General features: G+C 42.5%; 3 protein-coding genes across 8 annotated transcripts; 2 read left to right on the forward strand and 1 right to left on the reverse strand.

Moving 5' to 3' along the window:
* Positions 1-1,807: 1,807 nt before the first annotated feature.
* klf2b (Kruppel like factor 2b) lies at positions 1,808-4,112 on the forward strand. The gene is made up of 3 exons (XM_088397312.1): positions 1,808-2,173; positions 2,350-3,271; positions 3,382-4,112. The coding sequence occupies exons 1-3, from the start codon at positions 2,102-2,104 to the stop codon at positions 3,555-3,557; spliced, it is 1,170 nt and encodes a 389-aa protein (XP_088253438.1). The 5' UTR covers positions 1,808-2,101; the 3' UTR covers positions 3,558-4,112.
* A 2,188-nt stretch (positions 4,113-6,300) lies between these two features.
* On the reverse strand, positions 6,301-16,880 carry LOC148387505 (epidermal growth factor receptor substrate 15-like 1). Of its 6 annotated transcripts, none has more exons than XM_088397298.1 (23): positions 16,834-16,880; positions 16,119-16,160; positions 15,946-16,035; positions 15,815-15,862; positions 15,615-15,710; positions 15,293-15,352; positions 15,106-15,231; positions 14,903-14,962; positions 14,538-14,828; positions 13,661-13,818; positions 13,256-13,415; positions 12,563-12,645; positions 11,964-12,036; positions 11,707-11,868; positions 11,420-11,617; positions 11,085-11,246; positions 10,909-11,011; positions 10,710-10,834; positions 10,574-10,634; positions 9,496-9,572; positions 9,003-9,075; positions 8,239-8,273; positions 6,301-7,321 (listed from the first exon to the last, which is right to left on the reverse strand). In XM_088397298.1, the coding sequence occupies exons 1-23, from the start codon at positions 16,843-16,845 to the stop codon at positions 7,175-7,177; spliced, it is 2,442 nt and encodes an 813-aa protein (XP_088253424.1). In that variant the 5' UTR covers positions 16,846-16,880; the 3' UTR covers positions 6,301-7,174. The 6 variants fall into 6 exon arrangements, with proteins under 6 accessions (XP_088253424.1, XP_088253423.1, XP_088253422.1 ...); XM_088397297.1 differs by lacking the exon at positions 16,834-16,880 and adding an exon at positions 16,418-16,642 and having other exon boundaries at positions 9,012-9,075; XM_088397296.1 differs by lacking the exon at positions 16,834-16,880 and adding an exon at positions 16,418-16,642.
* Positions 16,881-17,182: 302 nt separating this feature from the next.
* Positions 17,183-19,464, forward strand: cldn1 (claudin 1). The gene is made up of 4 exons (XM_088397334.1): positions 17,183-17,588; positions 18,133-18,297; positions 18,656-18,740; positions 18,812-19,464. Exons 1-4 carry the CDS (start codon positions 17,366-17,368, stop codon positions 18,972-18,974), a joined length of 636 nt encoding a protein of 211 aa, XP_088253460.1. The 5' UTR covers positions 17,183-17,365; the 3' UTR covers positions 18,975-19,464.
* The last annotated feature ends 7,624 nt before the right edge of the window (positions 19,465-27,088 follow it).

The following is a 27,088-nucleotide window of genomic DNA, read 5'->3' on the forward strand; positions in this document are numbered from 1 at the left end:
TGAAATGAACTTTTTTAAGTACCAAAGATCTCACTGAAGATGAAAGAAGCCTCATGAAATGAACATGTCACATCATTGACATTTTAGTGAGAAAAATAGTGACTGTTCTGTGAAATTGCTAAAGGAAATATCTCAAGGATTTAATTATTAGGTAGACTTGAAACCCAAACAAAATGCGGAATGAAAATTATTCTAAAAGCAAAAAATTGCACATATTTGACTGAGAAAAATGATCCAAAGAAAGCTCTTCATCAAAATTGACTAAATTCTTCATTTTTAAGTGCTAGAATCGTAATTTGCGCAAACTCACAAACTGTCACTTCACACCTGTGACTCTGCACGGGAGCACCGAAATCCAAATTCTTCATCACACATTTATGAGCGTTTTGAACTTTTCAGACACCTGACGAGAGGTTTCGCCACAATTATGAACTGAGCAGCTGTTGAATTGACTAACAAAAGGAGTAAATAAAAAATGAGTCATTATTATTTACGCCGTTGAGATGGATTTGCGACTCATCGTTTATCAATGCTACAGAACCACGTGCTGCTTCTCCGAGTCTTGTTAGCCAAAACAAACAGGTTTCCGTCATCTGATCTAACTGGATCCACGTGGCGTCATACGCTTTCCAGTGAACACACAGCCAGAACGTGCATGGCGTGGAAACGGGAAAGCTCACGGCTGATGGCTGAACATGACAGTTGGATGCGATCTTGAGCTGTCCGTCTGTTTGCTTACATCATCGCGCCGAGCACTCACTTCTCTCACCGCCATGCAAAACTGGAGAAAAAAAAACTTTCCTGTCCTCATCACACACGACCCTCCACCCGCCACCTCATGCTTTTGGGATGGATGGATGGATGGATGGATGGATGGATGGATGGATGGATGGATGGATGGATGGATGGATGGATGGATGGATGGATGGATGGATGGATGGATGGATGGATGGATGGATGGATGGATGGATGGATGGATGGATGGATGGATGGATGGACTAAGTGTACGACAAAATCATTACTTTACCTGTACACTAAAAATATATACTACGTATATCCATGTGTACTGCTATTAACTTGTAGTTTCGGTCAAGAATTACGCATGAAAGCACAACTCGGTTTGGTTGTGATGTAAATTGGACCCCCCCCCCCCCCTTCCCCCGCACCACCATTAGCACTTGAATGGCATGTTACCTTAAATCGTGTTTACATCGCGGCTGCTCTTGAGCACGCTGGCGCCTGTTTGCACAAGCCTGCTGGGCTACAACTAAACCCGCTTGCGTTCATGCTCACGAGACGCGCGCGCGCACCGCACCATGCGCATGACATGCGTAAACTCCCACCATGCCACTTCAATAGGCGCACCTAAGTAGGAACAAAATATTACAAAGAGGTCTACGTACTGTCCAGTGACTCTACAGTAATAATAATTAATAATCCTCCTCATTCCTTTCTTAATTAGAAGCACAACATGTAAGATATTTCTTGTAAATCTGCAGGTCATCTAGCACCAAACATTCGTGTCATGTCACGCGTTTTTTTGTTTTTTTTCATGCAATGGATCTCATCGTCCACACTTTTTTGAGAAGTGCATAAATCACGTCGGTGATGTTCTGACAACATTGTTTTCATCCCTGCGCCAAATTACGTAATCCTCTACGGTTGCTATATGAACCGCTTGTGTGTGTACGCTTGTGTGTTTGACACTTTTTTTCCAGCTCCAAAGGGGGCGTGGCCCCTGGAGCGTGTGCGTCATTGCGCGTAGGCAGCCCCCACTCCCTCCCTCGCTCGCTTAAAGGAACCCCACTCGCTCGAACCCGGCGGCTGTCAGCACTGGAGTAGCGCGCGCGCAACTGGAAGAAGCGGCTCGAGAGAAGTCCCGCTTTATAAAGAGCTAAAATTACGCGACGTCGACGTGGTTTCCTGGGCGGCTAAGAGGACTTTTATAAAGAGTCAAGCACGGTGGGGGTGGAAACTCACTGCACTGAGAACACTTCGTGGCGTTGGAGCCACAGCCACAATTATATCGACAAGTCGAAGCGCACGGATTGCGCACACCGATTTTGGGAGCGAGTTGTTGAAACAAGACGACACCAAAAACATGGCTTTATCGGGAGTGATGCTACCTTCTTTTGCCACATTCAGCAACCAAAGGGAGAAAAGCTGGGAAAACGTAAGTTAAACTGAAATGTTCCTCTGCCGCACACAGAGACGTTTAAAAGTTTTACGAAGTAGCAGATACTTCAGCATTCGTTAAAAATGGGAGCTATTATACGATCGTCTTCTTGCATGACTTTTCTACATTTATTGCAATCGTGGTTTCTCAATGGCTTGTTCTGATTTTTTCAGAGGTGGAAATCAGAGAATGACAACAAGTTCCCCACCGGCAGCTGCTCCATGCAAGAGATGGTGCACGGCGCGGACAACCTGTTCGCCAAGAAGGACGACGAGGATCTGAGCAACTACTTAGATCTGGATTTTATACTTGACGGAGCCTCAGCCTACGTGGCTCCGGCCGACCCCGGCGCATACGCCGCGACGGACGCAGCGGTGCCCGCAGCCTTCCCCGCGGGAGAGCACCGCTCCCCGCCACCGCCGTACGCTGCCGGCCTGTTGACAGAGCTGCTGCGCTCCGACGCCGGCTACGGAGTGACGCGCAACCCTCAACAAACGCTGCAGGGCAGGTTTTACACCTCGCACTTCCCGCGCCAGGACATCAAAGTTGAGCCCGCCATGGACAGTTACGGCCCGGTGTTGGGCATGGTGCCCCAAAGCTGCAGCAAAATCAAGCAGGAAGGCAACGTTTCGTGCATGATGCCCTTCGAGCAGCCACGTTTGGCTATCTCTCCGCGGGCTGCCAGCAGCAGCATGACACCGCCGCTCAGCCCGGACGAGCAGGCGGCGGCTTCGGACTTTTGCGCGCCTATGAGTTGCTTCGTCAGTCACAAATACCAGAATAGCGCCTCCTTCCAGCATCAGCAGCATCAGCATCAGCAGCAACAACACATGCACATGGCCTACCACGGCGCGCACCACCCAGCGTTCAGCGTCTATGACGAAGCCATGGGTCTGCAGCAGGCTCCGCCGGGCGCGCAGAGGTCGATGCTCACGCCGCCATCCTCGCCGCTGGATCTGCTCGAGTCCAAGCCCAAGCGGGGGCGGCGCACTTGGCCGCGCAAGCGCACGGCCACGCACACCTGCACCTTCGCCGGATGCGGGAAAACGTATACAAAAAGCTCTCACCTCAAAGCTCACCTGCGGACGCACACAGGTAAGCTCACCTTGCTCGCCCTTTCACGCATTACGCAATGCCACAACTCGGTCACACCTCTATCCCAGTGCCGATTAATCATGTTTTCTTTCCCTCTCTTGCCCTGCCAGGTGAGAAGCCGTACCACTGCAGTTGGGAAGGCTGCGGCTGGAAGTTCGCCCGCTCGGATGAGCTAACGCGTCACTTCCGCAAACATACTGGACACCGGCCCTTCCAGTGTCACCTTTGTGAGCGTGCCTTCTCCAGATCTGACCACCTCGCGCTGCACATGAAGAGACACATGTAAAAGGAGCCTCGACAACAACAAGAGACTGTTTTTTTTTTTTTTGATGAGATGTTTCTTTTTTATTTAAAGTGTTCTCCACATGACCAAAGTCCTCCCCCCCTAACCCTACCCCCCTTTAAATCTATATTATTTTCCAATCATGTAGCTGGTACTACTTTGGTTTTATGAGAGCAGACCTATAAGGGGCTGGCCCTTGTACAGTGTATACTTACAACTGGAATGTCTTTGACACAAAAGTGCCTTTCTATGACTCTGCTACTGTTTAAACAAATAACTCATGGTGACACAACTACCACCACTTAGTAGACAATCACATTGACAGGAGTGAAATACACACATTGTGTATAGACAATGTTTTTCTCCAAAGAAAACTGCCTCCGAGATGAATTGAACAGCTGTCCCAGAGCTGCCCTCCCCGATTCCAGCCCCTTCTGTACACTATCAGGGCTTGACGTCCTGTACATTATTTTGTACTTAAAGTTATATAAAAATGTACATGTATTTTATATTGTCAAATGTGTATTTATTGTAAATATTAAAAAGAACGAAAATATCTCACTGCCTTTGCCTCTTTCACTCCAAATAGCTTCGTTTGGACTCGGAGCTGCAAGCCGTCATGATAGCAGAACTAAAATGGGTTATACATGTTGCCATTGTGTAAGCACTTTAATTTTAAAAATATGAGCACTTGATTTCCACTGGATTGATGTTTTGCAGCTGCAAAAGAGACACACACACACACACATGCTGCAGCCACTTGCGGGTTTTAGCCTATAAATACAAACACTCCATCCCCTAATTACAGAGGGAGCCCGGAGCCGTCTGGACAAGGAGAGGGGGGTACACGACACGGCAAAAGCCTCATCATCAGGGAGCCCTTCTTCCACTCCGCTCTCTGATGCTTCCCAATTATAGTCACACATCAAAAAGGCCCCTTAATACTACAATTACACAGTACACTGCCAAGTCCGGCTCATGCGACGTCTACGCGGTGCACGGTGTCATTTCAGAGCAGCTTCACAAGCATTAAGTGCACTCGAGCGGGGCACCAATTAGTTTTTGGACAATGACAGAGTTGTCATGATTTTTCTTTTCGCCTTGAAACATCACTACGACACATTGGAAATGAAACAAATCATGTTTGGATTGAAAGCTAGACATTGAGCTTGCAATTAAGAAGTTACACACACAAAAAAATGAGACATTTTACATGAAGCATTTTACATTAGGTAGCTTTTTGGAAGACCCAAAGTAGAGGTTCTCAAAATCTGTGCACTGCACTGACAATTGTGATTTTTTTCCACCTAAAGACTTCTGAAATGTGTTATGATAACACAACATTGATGAAAATCATAACACTAAACATTGTATGCTGATACTTGGTTAAGCTCGACTTACCTGAGGCCTAGCCAACTATTTCACGAGAACATCAGCGAAGCTAACATCATCAGAGTAACTTTTCAATGACTGCAATGGCCTGCTCCATAAATAGTACTTGTCATAAAGTGGCGGTCATTCTCGCATGGTACATTTAGTTTTTTTCAGAGACTTTTTGAAATAAAGTTTAAAGTCCACACATCAATCATATGTTATTGTGGTTGCAGTACATGACTAGTCATTGACTAAATATCGTGTCTCTTGTAGAACATGAAAAGGAGAAGGCCACTCACTCACTCAGTTGTTTTGCATGTCAGTGTCTGTCATCCATCCTGAGATGTACCAGCTGGCTTGGAGTAGTAGTACTCTACATTTCTGAAAAAAGACAATGTTCAATTTAAAAAGAAGGAAGTGCTCACAATGTCGATTCAAATGTATCACTCTCACTTCTCTTTTTAGTTTTGTTCCAATATGGTTGTGCCATTTTTTTTCTCCAAAATTGCCAAAGGGTTAGAAGATTTGTCCAAATATACATAAACACGTAACAAAATAAATCCCCTAACAATATTTATGAACAAACATTGCAGTCAAATTAACCAGTATACTAATGCTAGCATTAGCGAAAAGCTTTTAACACATTATTGTGTTCCCCAAGAATAAAACAGCATTTTAATGCAATTAATACATACATTAATGATACAATTACTCAAAATACACACACAAGAAGTGACAATATAGAGCGCACAGCTCTAAAATTAGCAAGCAGAAGCTAATGCTATGAAAACGAGTGCATAGATAAAGTGAAATACAGTTTATTATTTTTGTGTTATCTCAAGCTTACCGTTTTACTGTGTGAATTGAACCATCAATGAAACACCCTTTCGGGCGAATCTTTCTCTATACTGACAAGATTTCTGAAACACTCATCCTTGAACAAGCAGGACTTTGCCCACAGATGTTAGAACATTGCTTGAGAAATGAAATTTGACCAGGCATTACTTTGAGGTTCTGATGCTGGAGTTGTGTGGATTAATGCATTCAACAACAGAACATTTTGACGTCTCCACTTCGGCATCCTTGAATTGTTTGTCTCTGATTAATAAAGATGGCGGATTTGTGAAATTGTTTGGCCACACCCATTACCTTGTTTAGTAGTCCCGCCCAACGGATGTGACGTAATAGATACAAATACGTGATAGAAATCTGAACGGAGTATAAATTAACCCCCAAACAGATAATAAAAGTATCTCTACAGCACCTTTTCTACAATCTTGGAGACTCCAAGTACACAATAAAATGACTATAAAAGCAAAAAAAGGGGATTTTCCATGATAAGTCTCCCCAAAAAATTCACTCAAGATCAATGTTAAATACTATCAGATTTATTTTTGTTATTAAGGAGACAAAGTGACCTTCTTCCAACATTAAATAAAATTCTGTTATCACATACACGTATGTTAATAAGTCCAAGAATAAACTCTTGTGCCAAATTGATTTAAGAATTTCAGAGCCATCACTTTTAGGCTGAGATGGGGGCGACTAAGATTTCAAATTAATATGAACAGAAGATATGAACTTAAAACAGCGGTAGTGTTTAGCCCTTGAGGTTAAAGTGATGAAAATCGGTGTAATAGTACCAGTGGTTTTACACATTATACAGAGGCAATGGATTTTTTTTTTATTTTTTATATGCTGTACTTATAAAAATGAAGACAAGTAAACTAACACAATCTCTACCGCTTTGGATTTAAGGCGTTGAATAACCGATGCATAGGCACAAATGCATTGTATTGCAACGGAATTAAACAAGAGAGGATCTGGGGTCGTTTAAATGGAATTAAAAAATGTTGATTTAGTGCATTTCACACCCATTCATATCATTCCTTATAAATACAACAAAACAGTTTTTGGTTTTTTGAAAGAGGTTAAGTTTCTGTGCAGGCTTTGGAATAAGGCAGCGTCAAGTACCCATCTGCTTCGTGTTTTCCCTAAATCGCTACGTTGTCTCCAGATGAAGCCACACTTGACTTCAAGAGGATCCATCCCCGGCCATGATTATAGTTGCCTTGTCGTTTGGGAGCAATGAACATAGATTACATGCTAAATGTGGAGTCATTTGAGGCCAGCGCATGGCGGGGGCGTCACTGGGCTCGTGCGCAGGAGGGGGGCTTTCGGTAGTGCGGTCGGTGTCAGTGCAAACGTCTGCAAGAGAGGAGGGGGGGGCTTGCGGGTGGGCCCCATCAGGAGCCGGGCGCGTCAGCCCGGCTGAGCGCGATGGCCAGCTCTAGGTCCTGCTGCTCCTGGAGCCGCAGTCTCCGCAGCCGGTCGCACTCCTCGCGCTCGCTCTCCCGCTTGGCCCACTCCACCTGCTGGCTTTCACTTCCAAGCTGCAGGAGCCAAACAACGAGAGGTTAGCCGCAGAAACGAAGCGCAGGCTCAAAAGGCGAAGCTGACCCGGGGACAGGACCGAACACTGGATGCAAATTTGGCAGAGGGAGGGGAAAAAAAAAAGTCATCCAAAACACGGCTGTCGTTTTTTAACAGAATTAGAGGATGTTCAGGTTGATGATATAGCAAAAAGCAAAGAGATACAACTGATAAAAGCACACCAGATGTTGCCCCGTGTGCAGGACATGCAAACTGCAGAACATTTGCCTTGAACAGGACGTAATCATGCAAAAGCTTGGAGCCAGACCTGCTGACTGACCTTACCTGGTCATCTTCACATTCAGGCAAGAAAATAAAAAAATAAAAAAGCAGAAGACCTTCCACGTATAAAGTAGTCCCGCTGAATCAAACCAACTCGAATAGTTCCACTTTAAAAACAAATCGTCCTCAAATTGAATTGCACCCCATGCATCGAAATACGTACCAAATTGTTTTTGAATGCACACCCTCACTAAATGGCAATCAAACTTCATATTTTTCAATGAAGGCCCTTCCTTTGCTTTTTTGCCACAGGCCTTCGCTTATGACCTCAAGTTTGTGTTCATAAATGCTTTTGGCAGCTCATTTGAAAATGCATCACTCAAAAATGACTATAAATGAATAAATGAATGAATCATCTTGATTGATGTTCCTTCTATGAGTAAATGAAACTCCCAAAACATAAAAACTTGGTGGAATTATAGACCGGACAGGATGGGCGCAACAAGGTGTCCAGCTCAGTCATGCAGGCGTAAATGAGACACGGCAAAGTCATGCGCAGTGCCGAAGATGGTTAACGACTCCATGCAGCCATCACAATGGCAACGTTGCTCCTTGGGCTCATGCAAAAAAAAAAAAAACCCTAGCACAAACTTACGAAGGCAGGACCATCTTTGGGAGCTCTACCCGAGCCTGCCGGAGCAAAAGAGAGGACACTTGACTCTCCGCTCAGGGCGGTACTTTAAATCCAGATGTGCAATACTGTGTTACACAATTCTGACAGGAAGCAAAATGTGGCTGGCTGACAGTACACACACATATACACACACACACACACACAAAAAGAAGAGTCAGCGAGGGTTCAAATGAAGAGTAAATCAAGTGGCTGAATTGCAACATTCTGACAATCTGCATCTAAGAAAGTGTCTAAAAAAAAGAGAAAAAAAGGGGGCTAATGAAGAAACACTAACGCCTCCATCCATTCTTTATAGAGAAAACCAATAAATAGATTTTATATTATTTTTTTTTCAGATTTGAATGGACTGCATTAGACTTTAAGGTTGCACTGTATTTATTATTAGTGCCCTACTATAATTTCTCATCACCCACGGCTTTTGAGGCTCTCACTTCCCCATCGCGTACGAGGCCACACACACACCTCTGCCACTCTGCGTGGTCGGGCAAAGGGGAACAGCAACTTTCTCACGCCACTGCTTCTGCTTAAGAGCACAAGTGCAAGGTCACAGGAAGTGGCACTTTTTTTTGAGGGGGGGTATGCCCTCCTGGCACATAGCTAGCTGCACTCGATGAACCGTCAAAATGAAGGCCTCGAGAGAGGCGTGCCATGAGGTACCAAAAAGAGTGTGTTTGGATGGAACCACTGCTTGCGTGTTCGTGAGTTCTGCTCAGACTCACACCGACCTTGCTTACCGTAGGGCGGGGCAGGCCGGTTAGGCGCGCTTTTCTTTGATGGCAGAACAGGATTATCAGACTTCTGTTAACACACACACACACATACAAAAATCAACAACCGTCACTCAACAAGCAGCCTCTGGCATGGAATTAACAGACAGTGTTCATACATGTGGGTTGAGGCTGAAGAGAAATGAACCGGTGTGATGAGTGAGGCATGCTAGATCAGTGTTGAAATGAAAACTAATTACTGAAAAAAAATTACTTATTGCCTTTAACAGATACTGTGTCGCGATTAGGCACTGGGCACAAATAAATACACAGTGGCCAAAGAAGTAACAAAATAAATGGACAATTTTATTGTCCATGCTTTTGATGTAGTTTAGATTTACAGAAGGGGTTTGTGTTGTTTATTTGGGTGTGCTGGTTGATGTTGTTCAATGATAAAATTAAGATAAAAAAAAAATGTGTCTGCAAATCCATGAAAGTGTTTGACGCTCACCTTGGACAACTGGTTAAAATCTGGAAATCCAGCGTTGCTCCTGCCTCCAAAGAGGTGGTTAGGCATCCGGACCGACTCTGCAAAAAGAGCATAGTGAGACACTTGTGGAAAAAAATCTCCCAAGTTGCAACAAAATTCACTTACAGACCACATGCTTTAAAATTACACTTTATTCCACTGAGGAACCGTGTGCTATTTTTAGAGTGCCATAGCTGCTAAAGGTTCCATGACATTTGCCCAAATCTTAAAAAGCAGAGGGGGGGTTCTGTTTAACCTGACGTATGCCTCTGATTAGCTAATTAAAGGCGTCAGTTGGAGCACTGTTGAAGCAGAACTGTGCCCGGCTTGTTTTGAAGCTTTGTGGTATGGCGCTTAATGAAAAAGAGAGGATGGGGTTGGTTGGGGGGGGGGGGGGGGGCAGATGGTCACAGTGAAAAAACAAAACATTGTAAATGAATGTTTACTGTGCATAAGCAACCACAAGAGGGCCTATTCAGACACGTGTTTGCTTTTTGGCACAGTAAGCCCACGCAGGTCCACAGTTGCTTCTGTGTTCGTCTGATGACGGGCAACGCGCCGGTCAGCGTCATAGCGTCCCCCTTTTACCCCCGTCGCTGACTTGAAACAACTTCCACACTCAATAAAGAAGGTGAAGTGCAGCAAGTGTTAAGGTGGGGACGGGGGGGGGGCTTCAAGGAATGACGGTGTGTCCTGTCGAGCTCCCGTTTTTCCAGGGTAGGTGGGCGAGTGAGTATTTTTAGTTTTCCCGTAGTTAAATGAGTAAGCCTTCCCCTCATCTAAAAATAGTCTCAAATCACAGGAGCGGTAAATCGGTGGCGAGTAAAAACATACTTCTGACATAGCACCCAAAAGGAGTGTCGTACAATGAGCCTTTACATGAATAAGACGTTTGGGAAAAAAATAGTGAAAATTATTTCTACGTATGAGGGGAAAAAAAATACTGCTCTGGCTTGTCCAACGTTTCCAGCCGCTTCTCTAACAGGGACTATTGATGAGACGCTTGGATACAGTTAGGACAAAATGTGCATCACTAGATGGTTCTGTGTCACGCCGGTACCTGAATGCTTCGTTTTCGGGCTGTGCGATGAGAAGCCGAGACGTGCGCGGACGGAGCCGGGCTGAGAAGAACAAAGCAAAAAGTTGAGTGAAGGCGCTCAAAGCCGGTGCAATGTCGCTAATTTCCCCAACGTCACCTTGACTGGCGGCTTAGGTTTTTCTGCAGTGATGTCGGAGGCTGCAAACAGATTGGAGCTGCCCGCCCCGCTAAATAGATGGCTGGCCGAGCTACCCTTGAAAGGGTCGCTTTCCCCGAAAGGATCTACAAGGACAGAAACAGCTTGTGAGGGTGCAAAAAAGCTTGCAATTGACTCTTCTCTCATTCTGCAAAAGGACCATTGAAGGGGTCGGATTTGAAGGGATCCTCCGTCTGGAAGGGGTCTGCTGGAGCGCCCTTAGCAGTGTTGAACATGGCTAGCCTTGATTTGAATGAGTCATCCTGAAGGGGGCGGGGACAATCAATCATACAGATTCGATAGCCCATCGACATACGTATACAGTAGGCTGCCCACCGCCGCACTCCCGAAGGCGCCGTTCTCCTTTACGGCAAACAAATGCTCGGTGTCTGCTGTGGTGTTCCCCCCGGCGAGATCTCGCAGGGCGCTGTTGTACTGCTCGATGGTCTTGGTGAACTCCTTTTGGTTCTCCTGGATCAACAACAACTTGCTGCGAGCCTGAAAGCACCGCAGGAAAAACATACAAGGGTGTTATTGTACCCGCGTAGCTGCTGGAGTGGGAAAGAGTTGAGCCCGTCCTTTCTTCTTTTACTCGTGAGAACCCTTCTTGAGAGCTGAAGTGAACATTTTCACCTCTATGTAAATGTGTTTTGTCTGAGGTCATCTCTCACCTGACTGATCTCTTCCTGGGTGGTCTTGAGAGACTTGACAATGCTGTCCAGTTGGACGCGGCCGGTGAGGAGGCTCTGCTCCAGCTGCGCCTCCTCGTCCGCCAGGCGGCTCAGTTCCGTCTTGGTGCGGCCGACCTCTTTCTCCTGGCTCCGGAGGTCACTCTCCTGTGAGCGAATTTGACTTTGCAGGGTGGAGATCTGCGAGGGGACGGAGAGGATTCATTATATTGCGATGACTTTTTCATTAAAATTAGAGAGAAAGAGAAGAAAAAAAAAAAGAAGCTAACCGTCTGCGACTCTTCCTGACACTTCTGCTTGACGTCGTTGAGCAACCCATCCAGCTTAGAGCGCTGCTGGTCCATCTCATCCAGACGCTTCTGGGCGTTTTGCTTCTGGGACTCAATGTCCTGCAAACTGCTGCTCTCCCTCTCCAGGTCATGCTGCATGTTCTAAATACCAAACAATATTTGCACAGTAAATTTAGACATGTTCTGGCACACATTTTAATCTCTCAAGCATATTTTTTGGGGGGGCTCCTTCTTACTTGAACAGCATGATTTTGCCTTTGGATGGTTTCCTCCTTTTCTTTGAGTTCATGTTCCAGGATTAACTTCTCTCTATAAGGGAACCATGTGAGACATTTCAAATAGTGATTTTTTTTTTTTAAGACCACGAGGCAGATGAACACACCACTAGCTGCCCATGTACTGTTGCACCTCCAACAAAATAACGATGAATTAAAAAAAAAAAGAGTTAACTTAAGACCTGAAAAGAGAGCATCACAATCTTTATAAAAAGCACAATTTTTTAAACAGCTCTTGTATTGCGCAAGTTGGCGCCTGCAAATATAGATTCATGTGCACTGTTGTGTTAGGCAACAAGCTGGATGTGATTTAAAGTATGTTGAAAAAAATTGGCTGATTTGACTTTCTAATGAAGACTGCTGCTGGACACTGCTTTGCTTGGCAGCGCCTTGCTTATGAAACAGCTGATAGCAGCAGCAGCAGCACGGCTCGCAAATGTTGATATAATAAAAAATAAATACAAGTTGTCGTTTCACAGAGCTCATATCCCGTGGTTTTTTTTCTTCTTCTTCAAAAGGAAGAGAAACAAATCTCTCCTCAGCCGCTTCGAGGGGCTCACCTCTGCAGCTGACTTATTTCCTGACTGAGGTCATCCAGCTCTTTGATGCCCGTCAGCTCTACAGGCGCTAAGGAGGTGAAGTCCTGTGGTGAGGTGGAAAGTCGGGGAAAATAAAATGAAGTGAGAAAAAGAAATGTTGGAAGAGGGCAGAAAACAGGTAATGAATTAGGGATCGGGATCAGTGAAGGAGCTCTCAGCTTATGTGTGCAGCAGAACAAAAGGCAGGAAGGAAATGCATCTTGTGCGTCCTGAACAGCCGCACAATGCATGAAAAGCCGTCTGGCGAGACGACACAAAAGAGTGCACCGTTTTGAATTATGATCTCATGCCAAATGCAGCTCGAGGAAGTTTGATGGGGATCATGGTGCAAGTTTTTGTTTGTTAGCCAAGTATGAATAAATTGTGTACTCTTAGGAACAAGTACAGAAAGGAGGTGGAGACGTTGAAAACAGCAACGCTCGCGTAGAATATCTGGATGGAGCAATAGCACCCTCTGGTGGTAAATTAGCAAACACTCACTGTGAGCGCATGAGTGAGTGCAGCAGAATAAAACTCAGCAAAGCTCTGCCAAACAGGAGGGAATGTAGTAAAAAAATAAATAAAAATAAGGATAGTAGGACAATATCACCAGGTAGAGGCTAAAAGACAAAACTATGAGAAAAGTAATGCAGGGTTATTCATATCAAGACTTACGGGAGGCGTACTTGTCGTCCGCTCTGAGGGGGGAATCATGTCCGGCGTCAGATTGGTTGGCGGGTCGATGCCTTTGGTGATCTTCTGCTGGATCAAATGCATGGCCAGGCAGAACTGCTCCTGGCTTAGCTTGCCCGTCTGTTTGGTGTCGGCCAGGCCCCTGCGCACGAGACGCATCATCAGTCATCGGAGGGAAACCGCAGTGCATTCACAACATATTCCTTCACAAATGGGCTTCAATAGAAAAAAAGAGAGCACTTTCAACTTTAAGATTTTAATATTCTGTAACAGTTACCAAGTCAAATGCACAAAAGCATTTACCGCCACCTACAGGGTTGGAGAGTAACAATCAGAGCTTTCATTTATTTTTGCTCTTTGGGGAACACAAGAGAGTCACGGTCTCACCAGATTTGGGCCAACATGGTCTGGGAGAGGCTGGAGTGCATGAAGATCTCGATGACTTCCGTTCCATCGACCAGTCCGTCATGATCTGTGTCGGTTTTCTTGAAGATGTCGATGTATCGCTCCCTGTCAGCCACCGGCACCACCCATGGCTGCTCCGGCTGGAATTCAGCAAAGCAAATACTACAATTATTATTATTATTTCGATGATGATTATTATACGACACCTAAAAGTGATTAAAATACAGGATCAGAAAATATACTTTTATAAATACTTGGACACAAATAGTTGAGTCTCTAAAGTGCCAATCCACCCATCACGTGAATCAGTCTTTGTGAATTTGACCAAATTACCAAGCGTGTTGACCAAACAGCGCCCTCACACAGAGCTCCTCCACCCATGACTTGACAGCTCCGCTATCTACATTTGGAATTAAAAATGCAGGCCATATGACTGTTACAGATTTGTTTGCCCAACTAAAGATAACACTGACAGTAATTGTTTAACAAAACGAAATTTGACAACAAGAAAGAGGTGGAAAAACCGTGATCCGCCGGTCTGGCCAAACCTGTTTGTCAAAGTATCACGAGTGCGAGAGTCCTGAAGCAATAACAAGGAAAAGAGTAAGCGGCAGCTGAGGACAATGTGGCGGAACCAGTCGAGCCACTTGATTAGCAACTGAATAGAATTCTGATAGGTGAAATGTCAATTTTGATACTCAAGCTGCCATTTTGATCACAAATAATGATTGACAATGACTTGAATTGAAATATTTGTGGAAGCATTGAAAAGTATTTTTGATTGGTTGGTTTCACACCTGATGGGTGGACAAGCACACCAGTGAGCCAGTGACAGCTCATGAAAGAGAACATGACGTACCTGTTTACTGGCTTTAGAGGAGTGTAGCGGGGTTAGTTTGGCCATTGGCCTGGTGAAGGGAGAGGCGCTGGCAAGGGGAGAGGCGCTGGCGAGGGGAGAGGCGCCAGCAAGGGGAGAGATGCTTCTCGTGCTGTCCTTGAGAGCAAAAGACGCGGACCTGGAGGGCAGCACGGCCACAGCGCCGGGTATCGTGCCCGCCACCTTTTTCCTTTTGGAGGGTGGGATGAGGGATGGAGGCAGGACGGCCGGTACCGGCTCCTTTTCCATGGCTCGGTACACAAGATGCATGACCTAAAAGGTCGTGTTAGCAAAGTTAGGAATAGGAAATATGCATTTTTGTGTTCAATTACAAGTGGGGAAGTTACCACAATGAATTCCTCTTTATCCAAGTAGCCATCTTTGTCTGCGTCGCCCAGATCCCAAATCTGCATGATGACAACAGTACTTGGTTAACTTGTTGCTTTAGACCTGGGGTCACTGATGTGGTGCCCCCCAAGGAACATGGGAGTAGGCAACAGAGCTTTTCCATTCAATTTCAGGAGTTGTCATTTTAAGTAGGTAACATCACCTTCCCCAACAAATCCAGAGGTAGTTTGGAGTTGATCAAGACAGGCTTGACTTTATCACCGGAGAGGAGGCCATTCATGGGGGTCAGACTCTCGAAAATACCCTCGAATTTCCCTTTTTCGTCTGGCTGCAAATCAAAACAGCATGATAGTGTCACATATTGGGGAATGTTAATTTTAAAAACTCACCCTTATGGCCCAATGCGAGTCTGGCGCTGGAGTGCTTGGTAATGGGCTGCTCGTGTCTCGCTGAGGGAAATTAATAACAGCAAGTTCAGTAACATTATGGAGAGGGAGGGGGGAAAAGAGAGAGAGAGAGAGAGAGAGAGAGAGAGAGAGAGAGAGAGAGAGAGAGAGAGAGAGAGAGAGAGAGAGAGAGAGAGAGAGAGAGGGGGGTAATGTTAAGTACAACCACTGGCCACAAATTTAGGAAAGTTTTGAAAATGTTCAAAATATCTTTGCAAAGACAGAAACTGGACATAATTTTTATTATTATTTTTTTGCTACTCACAAATTTAGGAGGTGGCACCGTTTGGCTGAGGTTGCTGATGCTAATGTCATGCCCTGCCTGCGCCGAGGCGACCAGTCTCAAGGCGATGAAGAAACCCTGAAGGAGAAGAAAGGGTGGGAGAAAGAGAACAATCCAGTGACTGGCGCGCACGTCAGCATACACAATGACATCACATTTTGCACATAAAATCTGTGCGTTACCCGCTTGTCCAAATAGCCTTTTCGTTCCGAGTCAGCCAAATCCCATATCTGAACAACATACGGGATGTGTTATTGTGTGTTATTACCGCTTACAAATACATGTATGTTAAAGTATATAAAGGATATCAAACCTTTCCGAGTGTGATGTCTGACAGCCCCGACTTTTTCAGGAACTGAGCTGCATCCCCAGATGATATCTTGCCACTGATCAATGGATCCAACTACAAAATGAAGAACTCATGATGAGTTTGTTGCGCACAGAAACTTTTTTTTTTAAAGAGAGTCATGGGAGTTTAATACCTACCTGTCTGTAGTAGCTCTCGTAGGCTGGGTTGCCGCTCGATAACTGGAGGGAAGCACAAGAAAGTCGATAAAAAGGGAGTTAAGCTTATTACATTTAGCGGCTATTGCGTTTCTGTTCTGAACGTCGAAGTTGAGCGGCTATACGCAGCGACAAAACCAGCTAACAACTTGATTTAGACGAGAAAAGCAACATACACATGTCGCATTACAGTGCTGTGTGTAGAGTTTGTTGTGGTGTCAAGGTGGCGGACGACAAATTCGATAAAACGACTTTTTCGAAGCTGGTTGTTAAGTTGTTACCTGGCTGAGAGTCATGAGCGCCGCCATGTTTCCTGGTGTCTCGGGAGCGCGCGTCCACCCACCCATTCAGTGCGCGGGCACGAACGGCTCGTAAACTTGGTCCCACTTGCGTAACATTGGCGGTTTTCTAAAAATTTATATTATTTCTACATTATCATTTTAATAAATCGTGTTTCTGTACGGTTTAACGTGACTGCACCTTTGTAAAACGGACACCGATTAGCAAGTGGAGCACTTTCTGCTTGAACACGATTGGACATTGTCAACCAGTGGGCGGAGTTCACAAAAGCACACGCGGAAATGACACGTAAAGAAATTATATTTCTCCGCGGTTGCGTTGAGGTCAAATGGCGTTAAATTCTCGACTGTGGGAGCTATTTAAATGTCCTTTAGTCCTAAAAGTAAAGTTCCCTCACCGGGAATCGCATCCTCGAGCGGCGGCGGGGTCCACCGCGGATAGAGGAAGCGCCCGAACCATCGCGATAAACAATTGTCTCGCGAGAGGCATCTCGTCTGGTAGACGATCGGATTCGAATCCCGATCGAAGTGTAAACAAATGTCACTTGTGTGCCTAAATTGTTCAAATGGCATGCACAAACTTCACCAATAAAGCTGATTCTGATTAACCTTTCAAAATTCAGCCGAATATGGGAGGGGCGTGGTGTTTTGTAATCAGATTACATTTGTGGGAGAGCCAGGGACTCGCGTATCTCCACTAGGGAGCGTACAAACATCTTTTACCTGTATTGTAGATCTTTGAGGGTCGACCCTCCCTTTTCTCCAGGTCACTCCCTATGATGCACACCTAGGGGAAAAAATAGTGCTACAAAGAAAGATTCACATCACCAAAACATCTGACTCATTACTTGAGTTTTTCTCCCATGGAATTTTGAAATCCTGGGTTTGAATTGATTTTTCCTATTAGTATTTTTGCTCTTGATTTGAAACATGGCCAATTCTGGAATACAACTTCTTGGCTTCTCACTCGCCTTTCTGGGCTTCATTGGCGCCATCGCATCCACCATCATGGTGGAATGGAAGGCTTCATCGTACGCTGGAGACAACATTGTAACAGCTCAGGCGCTTTATGAAGGCCTTTGGAAGTCATGTGCCGCACAGAGCACGGGTCAAGTTCAGTGCAAAGTGTATGATTCACTTCTCCAACTACCAGGTGAGGTTCCATTGCATTACTAACATTTGTATTTTTATTCTTTAGATTTTCCTTTCACAAATATAGGTCAACTAAACCACCTTAAAAAGAGCAGAGTATTAGAATTTGTCTCACTTCGGAATGATCGTTTTTGTTTGAGGATGATTCAATTAAAGATTCAAAGATCATTCCAACCTTCCTTAAGGCGACAAAAAAGGTGCAGCGGGCATGCATGTAGAGACATGTCAGTCAAATACCAATCACTGGCTCTTCAAAAAGCCTGAGAAGTGGGTGGGGAAGAGGAACACAGTGAATAATAGGAGTTTGAAGATGGAAGAAACTTCCTTATGACATCATCTTTCCGACCCTGCGATAAAATCTGTGACAGCGGGATGATGTTGGAAAAAAAACATGTTTTTTTTAAGAGGCAAAGTTTTTACTATATCAGCCCTATTGGGAGTAGAATGTATATTTGGATGATTCGCTAATCATATTAGCGACAGAATGAAGTCTGTTTTTGCAAATGTTGCTTAAGAAACAAGCTACTGTGTGTTTGTCTCCCCAGGCATTGTTTTGGGCACACGAGGACTGATGTTGGCAGCCATCTTTATCTGCTTGATTGCCCTCTTGGTGGCAACGATGGGCATGAAGTGCACCACGTGTTTGGCAGACCAGCCGGAGCAGAAAAACAAAGTGGCTTTAAGTAGCGGAATCATCCTGATTATAGCGGGTGATTTGTTTTAAACACATGCTTTTCAGTGGTTAGTCCCCCTAAGTCATTATAAGTACTTTGTGGCGGTTTTCTTTTCTTTTACACTTCCCAATTACGGTACTTTTAATTCACCATTTATTAGTTGTTAAATACATTTACGGTTCGTTGTTATTGTTATTAGGATCGCAGTCACCACGAGACCTAAATAGATGGAATTAAGCGGACAACATTTACAGCAATGATTCAACAGATTTAAGAAAGAAATTCAGAGTCCATTATATGATTGAAAAATACAGATTGTGGCTATTTTTTCCACCTCTGATGGTATAATGCAGAGCTTAAATGAGCTTACATTATTATTACCTCCTGCTTTAAGGTCTGCTTGCTCTGGTGGGAACATCTTGGTACGGCCACAGAATAGCCCAGGAATTTTACAACCCGTTCACACCGACCAATTCCAGGTGAGCTCACTGGAATTCACAATGATGCTTTTATGCTGCTGCGATGTTAAACGTATGGGATGTCATGGCAGGTATGAATTTGGAAGCGCCCTGTATGTGGGATGGGGAGCTGCAAGCCTCATCATGATCGGGGGAGGCTTCCTGTGCTGCAACTGCTCCAAAAACGACTCGGGCAAAGCTTCACGCTATCCACGAACAAACCCGGCCAGCAACTCGGGCAAAGACTACGTGTAGATTGGCTTTCTAAGCAGAACAAACGGGCCATTGTAGGTTGTTATGTAGGATTTATTGTGCAAGATGTATATTGGTATTTGTTACACAGTCTGTTCATTTGTGGTACCTTTCATTTTATTTTAAATAGGACAGCCCGAACATAAGCATCATTTTTATATTCATTATCATGTACACTGGCGACAACTAACTGGATGAGTTTACATCAATAAAGCAATATTTGCTATAGATCATTTATAGTTACAATAAATCACATATCTTTGTCAATCTACATCAGCAATCTATGACAGACAGAACTATTATATACTTTTCCGCTAGGTGGCAGAAGACACAATTAACATGAGGATTTACTGATTTATTTATTTGGTGTATGGGACGGTAAATCCAACCATGAGAATTAACTGGTATCAAAGATGTCAATTACTATTTGTATTTATTATCACCCTCAATGGTAAATTTATGAACGCAGCAGGCCAATAAAAAGAACACAAAATACACTGAGTCAAAGTATACTTGAGTGTAGAAACTAGATAAGAGGAATATGTCCAATTATATAAGCCAGCAATGTCAGCACATATGAGAGTTGTATGTTATTCCAATAGTGACCTAAGAAAATTGCATTAGTTGCTACTGTAGTAATGTGGAGCCTCTGGGGTCGAAAGTCAACAAAATGGGAAGGGCATCTGACAAGCATACATACCTCAGTCCATCCATTCCTGTCCAAGCATGCCTGTTCACTTCAAGATTCAACAATCTGACAGAAAGAACCTGATCCCACGCTTCTATTTAAAAAACGAAACTCAGATTTCTTTTCACCGCAAGCTACCGGAAACAAACAAGCACAAAACATTTTCAATGAGAGAGGAAAGTACAAAATGTAGTTTGCAAAAGTTCCAGTGGTGTCCGCTGCAGAGAGCGCCCCCATCTGGTTAGACGTCGACTGACCAGTTAGTAATTTGAATACATCTGGATGAGTTGCACTTTCTGAATTGAACTGCTAAAATAATTATGGAAATTTGTTTGAGCAGTTTGAAAAGGGGTATTTCTATATCATATTTTCATAGTATCCATTTAAAATATAGTATGATTTATTTTATTTTATTTGCAGCTCTGATACTCTTTCGTAGTACTGCTTATTTTGAAACTCACCACAATCATTTGGGAGTACACAGAAAAATAGAGAAAAGACAAAATGATAGTCATCAATTACCTCAATTTGAATATTAAATGACGTCAATCGACTTCGAGTGCAACCCCCAAATGGTAATGATTTAAAACGTCCAATAGAGGGCAACAAAGGACACATTTTGAATAACTGATTTTAGTAGCTCATAGTTCTCAAACATTTTGGGGCCAGGGAAATTTCTAAGGACCCGTTTATATTTCTACAACCAGTATACTGTAACAACCACGATGACCCGAGAATGAAAGAGTATTTTTCATACGAGGACAAAGTCATATTATTCAGTTATTAAATTACTGCAAATTACTTTCAAGTACTTATTTAATACTATTACACAACAATTTTAATACCGCAAATATCCCCGTTGTGGGACTAATAAAATTTATTGTATTGAAGTCAAAGTTAAATAAGTGAAGAACATAGTAAATGTTATTTACTAAATGAATTTAGAAAATCCTACGTCATTCTTATAACTTGTTACGCTTTCTTATAGAGTGCCTCTAATTTGGTAAAAGATGTTTGATCAAAAAAAAAAAAAAGGATCAGAAGGCTATTTCCTGTAATAAAGACAAGCAAGACTGCTGGAATGGGAAAGTATAAAACGTGAGTTTTGAGCTACTGAGAATTTATTGGGAAATAATTTAAAGCACTTTCCTTGCATTAGATTTGAACATATCTTTACTTTATTTTTCAATTTAAGGTCAAATTAGGTTAGACACGGATTTCTAAAGGCAGAACCTTTGATTAAAACGATACAAAGCAGTTAACTGAGTTTCCTCCCTAATTGAATTGGGATCCTTACGTAACCGGCTCCATGTGAACCAAAAATATCTGCAGCCTGACTACTACTGAGGTGAGTGGTCTGTGTCATGTTGTGACACGGATCCAAAAGAAGCATAATCTCTTAGGTCAAATCAACTCGATCTGCTAATCCCTTCTGCTGGAACCGTGGAACCACACACTCCAAAGTGCATTACTGGGAGAGTAGAACCGTCCAAAACAAAAAAAAACAGCCTTTGGTCATACCAGAGTTGTGTGCTCACAGTTTTTGCTTCAGCAGATGTTGATTGTTAGGAAAATCAATGATGTCTTGTAAAGTAAAAACATCTCTCAAAACTGAAAGAATGAGGTAGTTTGGCATTTGACACATTTGTGACAGTCTGGGGTTATATGTAGGTGAAATTCTGGCTGCAAATACATCCACATTGTATGTCAACAACACGTCTACATCAGCCCAATAGTCTCCTTTTGAAACGATGTGACAGCAATATATTTTGTTGGGAGCACACCAAAACAGCAGAGAAAAAAAAAAAAAAAATCCTTTGGCCCACATAACATGTCATACTTGTTTTTTTGCTTCTTAAAATAATGCCTGAAGACAAATTTTGACATTTTTGCCTTAAATGTCGATCTCACGAACCTGGCAACCTTTGCTGAAATTGTCGGCAATTCTAGATAAACAGATCATTCGATTCTACATTTGAAATGAAATTATTAATAAATATAATAAGATTAGTAAATTTAAATATTCATTTCAGCATTTTTAACTTCGCCGATTTTTTTCCACTTCGGTAATTGCCGAAAATCTGATCTCGTCACTGTTCTTTGTCACCATCTGGTGGAAACTTAGTGCTGTTGTTAGGTTAGTTCGAAGTTTCATCTCGCCAGCATGTTATTCGGGCTGGAAAGCTTGCTGATGCTGCAGATGAACCTCATGTGAAGCTAGTTTGTTTTTGTTGAATGATTTAACTACTTAACAGTCGCTTATGTAACATGATTGTGCATGTGGGTACATGTGCAGTGGTCATTATAAGTCAGCAGTATGGTTTATGATTGTATTAGTACTTTGCACAATCGTGGTCATTATGCATATTTTGATTCTCATTTGACATCTGATAAAAACTAAAACTTCTATTTTTGTTAAGTGTGTAATTTATCACTGAATCTGTCACATTGTCACTTAAGTGGCACCACAAGACTTCCTAAAATAAATAATTTACCAACAGCTCATTAACAGGTTTGTTTTGTACGAAATGTTTATTTTTATTATTATTTTTTTTTTTTGAAGCCTAGCCAGATTTTCTCTTGGCACATTTGTGTGTGCAGCTTCTCTCTGTGCTTGTATAGCCGATGAAAAAAAGAAAAGAAAAACAACCTAGCATGGCAATTAAACAAGTAGATTGATTAGTACACTTCGAATTTCGCCGAGGGTTAAATGTTTATCTCAGATTTAGAGGGAAAAAAAAGCTTGAATCAAATTTGTAACAGTCAGCTGGGCTCAGTTCCAGCTTCCCGTGACTCACAACTGCAATACATACTACTATATAGAAAACGGATGTTTGTACACAACAGAAATTTTTAAATGAGTACCTTACTATTATTAACCTCACGTCATGATCAGACACCATGAAAGATGAAAGACATTCACCTACTATATATTCTGCAATTTTGCATGATTCATAAACAAAAAAAAAACAATACAGTGAATCACAACGCAAATAGCGATTCAAAAAGTTGAATTAATAATATATTGTGTCATTTCCACTGAGCCTGGAGCTACACAGTACTCTAGTTGATCATTAACGGACTATGTGCTGACTGTAAACTTGGGTCAGATGGTTTCAAATTACAGTCCTGTAAGAATATTCACATGCTTAACACAGACTCTTGATTCTTTTCATGTCAACATCTGTTACATAGCAAAGGTCATATGACTGTTTTCCATGTAGCAAGCTTAAAGCAATGACAAGTAGACACACAAGCTCACTAATAATTTGGTATTATCTGCCACTGTGTAAACAGCTCCAAATTACTTTTGCCACGGTCTCACTAAAAATTTGTTTTTATTTGCAAACAGCTCTAAGTATTTTTTGCCTTTAAGCGTTTACCTCCGCAATGGATTTGAAATATTACAAACAATGAAACTTTCAGATTTTGACTCATGAGGTTTCACAAAAATGATCCGATTTTTCATTTCTTATGTCTCATGTCTGAAAAAAAAACATCACCTATATTGCGAGTACCGATACTAGCCAGTTATCGCTACTATACTAAACTATACCTGGTATAGGTACTCACCCATTCCTAATGCAAAGCACGAATCACATTGACAAAATTGTAAATCCAGATAATGCTTTGCCAGAAAACATTAGATGAATAATAATTGTTGTTTTGTATTTCATATCCTAGGGGGCAAAATAGTTGCACGTTATCACTCACGAGACAGGGCCAAATTAATTACCAGAACGCTGGCTCTGTCAATAACCAGCAAGGAAAATTTGGCTGTGCCAGTGGCAACGACAATAGTAGTCATAAATTTTGCAGTTATTTTGTTTGTAGTCGTGTGTTTATTTGTTGCTTAAAACTATTCCAGACACACTTGGAGTGAGACTGGAAGAAATTAATCTTTCAACACGTCAATAAAATGTATACATTTGATTGGTTTTGCAATGTTGTGGTATTTTGGTGATTGTTTTCATAAAAGAAACAATAACTACCGTATTTTCCGGACTATAAGGCGCACCTAAAAACCTAAAATTTTCTCAAAAGCCGAAAGTGTGCCTTATAGTCCAGTGCGCCTTATATATGGACCAAATTCCTAAATTTAAACTGGCCCGAAGGATTATGTCATGAAATCAATCATAAGTGGCCCGCTGAAGACTATGAATCATGAATCAAAATGACTATGGATCATTATTTTGGGATTATAAAGTAATTTGTTGTGTCCGAAGTTGAAATAAAAAAGATAAAATGGAGAATGATTTGATTTGGATTCAAAATCTGACATGATGCATTAATGGTGCGCCTTATAGTCCGGTGCGCCTTATATAAGGACAAAGTTTTAAAATGGGCCATTCATTGAAGGTGCACCTTATAGTCCGAAAAATACGGTACATAAAAAGTATGTCACCCAGGATTTGTTGTTTTAACAGGCTTTTGTTTCTTTGGGTCTTGAGAGAAACATGAAAATGATTCACCTCAACGGTTGTACAGCTACAGCAAAGCCGCCACGGGGCTGACACGTGGTTGTCATCATAAGACACACAAAGCGCCAGATATCATTTTAGGACGCGAGCACATGTTGTCTTCACTGCTCTCACTGTTGCGTTTCCTCCAAGAAGCTGCTGACTGATGTGAAGGAGTCATTTCATTCTGCTCTACTATTTCAAAACAAATACTATTTTCTAGTTAAACCCTAAACCAAATAAACACAAAGAAGACCGTCTTGCGGCTTTACATGTTTGTAGTCTAGGAAATCCATCTTTGCAAATTTATGTTTTGGGATGAAGCAACTCGTACGACCTGGCAATGGAATTGCGGGTTAAAAAAGGCAACCAGTAGTGCAGGCTGTGGATTTGGCAGACTAGACATGGCAACATATGAAGAAGAAAAAAAAAAAAACAGACACGTATTGGAAGTACAAAGCAATAAAGGCAGAAGAAAGGCTATAAAATGGAGGGAATAAACTTTTGAAAATAAATAAAGCTTGATGGTTTGTCTGTGTTAGAAGAAGCAAATGACTCAAGACAGAAAAGTTTTCAAAATTGATTTTTTTTTCCTCGTCTTAGTTTTTTTTTTATCCAAATTGGACCGCAATGATGCGTCAGGAAAAAGTACATCGAGTACTCAAAGTGCCTTTTTCTTTCCCATCTATCTTTCCACTTATTTCATGTGCGATTGAACAAATGTGACCATCCATTGGCAGTTGCAGCAGTGCAAGGCTTCTTCTGAGATGACAAGTGTGTAATTCCTATAATCTGTTTAGATACACTAAACCAAGGATGCCACATGTATCTGTCAGAGTGGATAACCCCGTTGAAAAGTGAAGAGGAAATTGTGAAATCTTTTACTTGAAAATATGTTTCCGTCGCAACCTCAAGAAGCTGTTGTTGGAAATTGCCATTGGGCTGCCATTCCCCTACAATTTATTAAATTGCAAACTGCGCTTCGGTTGCCGTGGTGACGTGAGGGCTCTGTAATAACGCATGGACGTCTCTGATGTCGTCAATTGTACAGTGGTTGTAAAAATTCTTTTGACAAAATCAGACTTTCATTTCCAGACACGTTCTATATTCATTGAATTGTTTCCGTAAGCTTTGGATAAATTCAAATTAGATGCTGAGTATATTTAAAAAAAACGACAACCGCTCACGTGAAGAACAATGAGATCATCGTGGCTCGGGGTGCCTCATGTGGACACTGTGTTCCCATCTGATTTAATTAACAAGGATCATGTGGGTTTTCGCTCCAACGACACAGTAACGACATGAAGGTTGGATCAATCCTTAACGATTCCATTTAAGGGCTGTGAGCACACTGCTGTTCTTTGTTTTTTTTCTTCTTCTTCTGAAATTAGCTTTAATTAGGGCCAGATGATATTATTTCACACTCAATTCCGATGGCCAGTTCATATGCCGAAAAACAATCCAACAAAGACATTTTGAAGTCTTGGGAGATATCTTCATTCCCCCCCCAATGATGAAAGAAGATGACAGATAACTTTAGAGGAATTACAGAGATTTACTTTCACGCTGTCTCACATTGAAACAGCGTGAAAGTGCCTCTTTCAAAGAACTGGACGTTCCAAAAAAAACTTTTTTTTAAACAGGGGCAGGTGTGAGAAGGTCCGTGAGAGCCTTCTGTATAGTTATTCAACAATCCTTAGGATGGGATGTGCATAATCATATTGTCCAGGGCTACTTTAGGACAAGGAATGTAGCATTGCACATCCAAATGGGGAGGAGGAGCTCTGGTGGGAAGGGAGGGGGGAGGGGGGCATCTACTGTCATTGCACTTCACAAATCATGATTTGTGAGATGTGGAATTCCAGATGTGATGACCTCAGATAATATTCATGTGTTCTTTTCAGCTGTGTTTTTCACTAATAACAGGATGCCTAGCTGTTTATTTTCTAGAATTTATATAAAAGTGTCACGCAGAAGCCTATCTAAAAAAAAAATGATGCAAAAATATAAATGTTAGGGATATTATTAGGTTAATTTCTCTCGAATTCCGACTGGAAGTCAAAGTTTCAGCACAACTGCGAGAGACAAAATGAGGCTTCAGAGAAAATGTCTTAGAGAGAAGGCATAGAGGAAGTACAGAATCAAAAAGTATTCTGTAGGGTTGCACAAAGCAACATGACAAACATGACAGCTGCAAAAAAAAAAAAAAAAAAAAAAAAAAAATCGTGATTTTTATAGCTGACTTTGTCAGTCTTGATTCCTCGTTAGCCATTTCTGGTTTGGGCAGAGCTCCCTGCTTTATATCCATCCCCATATGTTCTGGGAGAGGAATGTGATCTTTCTAACCCACCCTGATCTCCTGTGTGCAGACGGCAAACTATTTGTGAACTCTCTGACCGCATTGAGGATCGTCAGCGTTCAGATGACGGACAGCGGACGCCTTGGAAAAAAAAAAAAAATCGAGCAATTCATTGTGTTGTCAGCTACTGAGATGCCGACAACGTTTTGCTTGGAGTTGCCACATCAATGTTAACGTTTCAGGGCCTTCAGAATCAGTAGTTCTGGCTGACTACTGTTTATCAGATTTCAAATTTGGCCTTGGCCCAAAATAAGGTTCTCATTTTTCCTGTCCTTTAATTGGTTGATCAGAGCATAACAGATCAAAAGACAAGCAGACATTCATGCATTTAATAATAATATTGTATCTGGCCATTAAATTGTTACAGATGATGTCATGTTATTAAATAAATATTGAATATTCACACATATTTGTCAAGTTAGGACAAGTGGTATAGTGAAATGGGAAAATCTGTCTCAGTCTGTGTTTTGACCCCGTGGGGGACAAGTGATCCAGGCTGCAGACACTTGCCAGCCATGGAAGTCTGTCACCCGCGGGTGTCGAATGCAAAGCCGGGGGCACTGGCCCTGCTGGCTTGTGACCAAAGAACCGATGATCACAACACCCCGCC

The sequence above is a fragment of the Syngnathus floridae genome, chromosome 14 (genome assembly GCF_059516105.1).
Source record: "Syngnathus floridae isolate MCC-2025c chromosome 14, RoL_Sflo_1.0, whole genome shotgun sequence".
Taxonomy (NCBI): domain Eukaryota; kingdom Metazoa; phylum Chordata; class Actinopteri; order Syngnathiformes; family Syngnathidae; genus Syngnathus; species Syngnathus floridae.

Bases quoted from the DNA above. Each gene is read 5' to 3' on its own strand.
- klf2b (XM_088397312.1), top strand. From the start codon at position 2,102: ATGGCTTTATCGGGAGTGATGCTACCTTCTTTTGCCACATTCAGCAAC. The intron at 2,174-2,349 runs GTAAGTTAAACT...TGATTTTTTCAG, and splicing joins GGGAGAAAAGCTGGGAAAAC to AGGTGGAAATCAGAGAATGA. The intron at 3,272-3,381 runs GTAAGCTCACCT...TTGCCCTGCCAG, and splicing joins TCACCTGCGGACGCACACAG to GTGAGAAGCCGTACCACTGC.
- LOC148387505 (XM_088397296.1), bottom strand. From the start codon at position 16,483: ATGGGTGGGTGGACGCGCGCTCCCGAGACACCAGGAAACATGGCGGCG. The intron at 8,274-9,002 runs GTCGGTGTGAGT...TTGCTCCGGCAG, and splicing joins CCCGCCCTACGGTAAGCAAG to GCTCGGGTAGAGCTCCCAAA. The intron at 7,322-8,238 runs GTAAGTTTGTGC...TGGCTCCTGCAG, and splicing joins CCAAAGATGGTCCTGCCTTC to CTTGGAAGTGAAAGCCAGCA.
- cldn1 (XM_088397334.1), top strand. From the start codon at position 17,366: ATGGCCAATTCTGGAATACAACTTCTTGGCTTCTCACTCGCCTTTCTG. The intron at 18,298-18,655 runs GTGATTTGTTTT...TCCTGCTTTAAG, and splicing joins AATCATCCTGATTATAGCGG to GTCTGCTTGCTCTGGTGGGA. The intron at 18,741-18,811 runs GTGAGCTCACTG...ATGTCATGGCAG, and splicing joins TTCACACCGACCAATTCCAG to GTATGAATTTGGAAGCGCCC.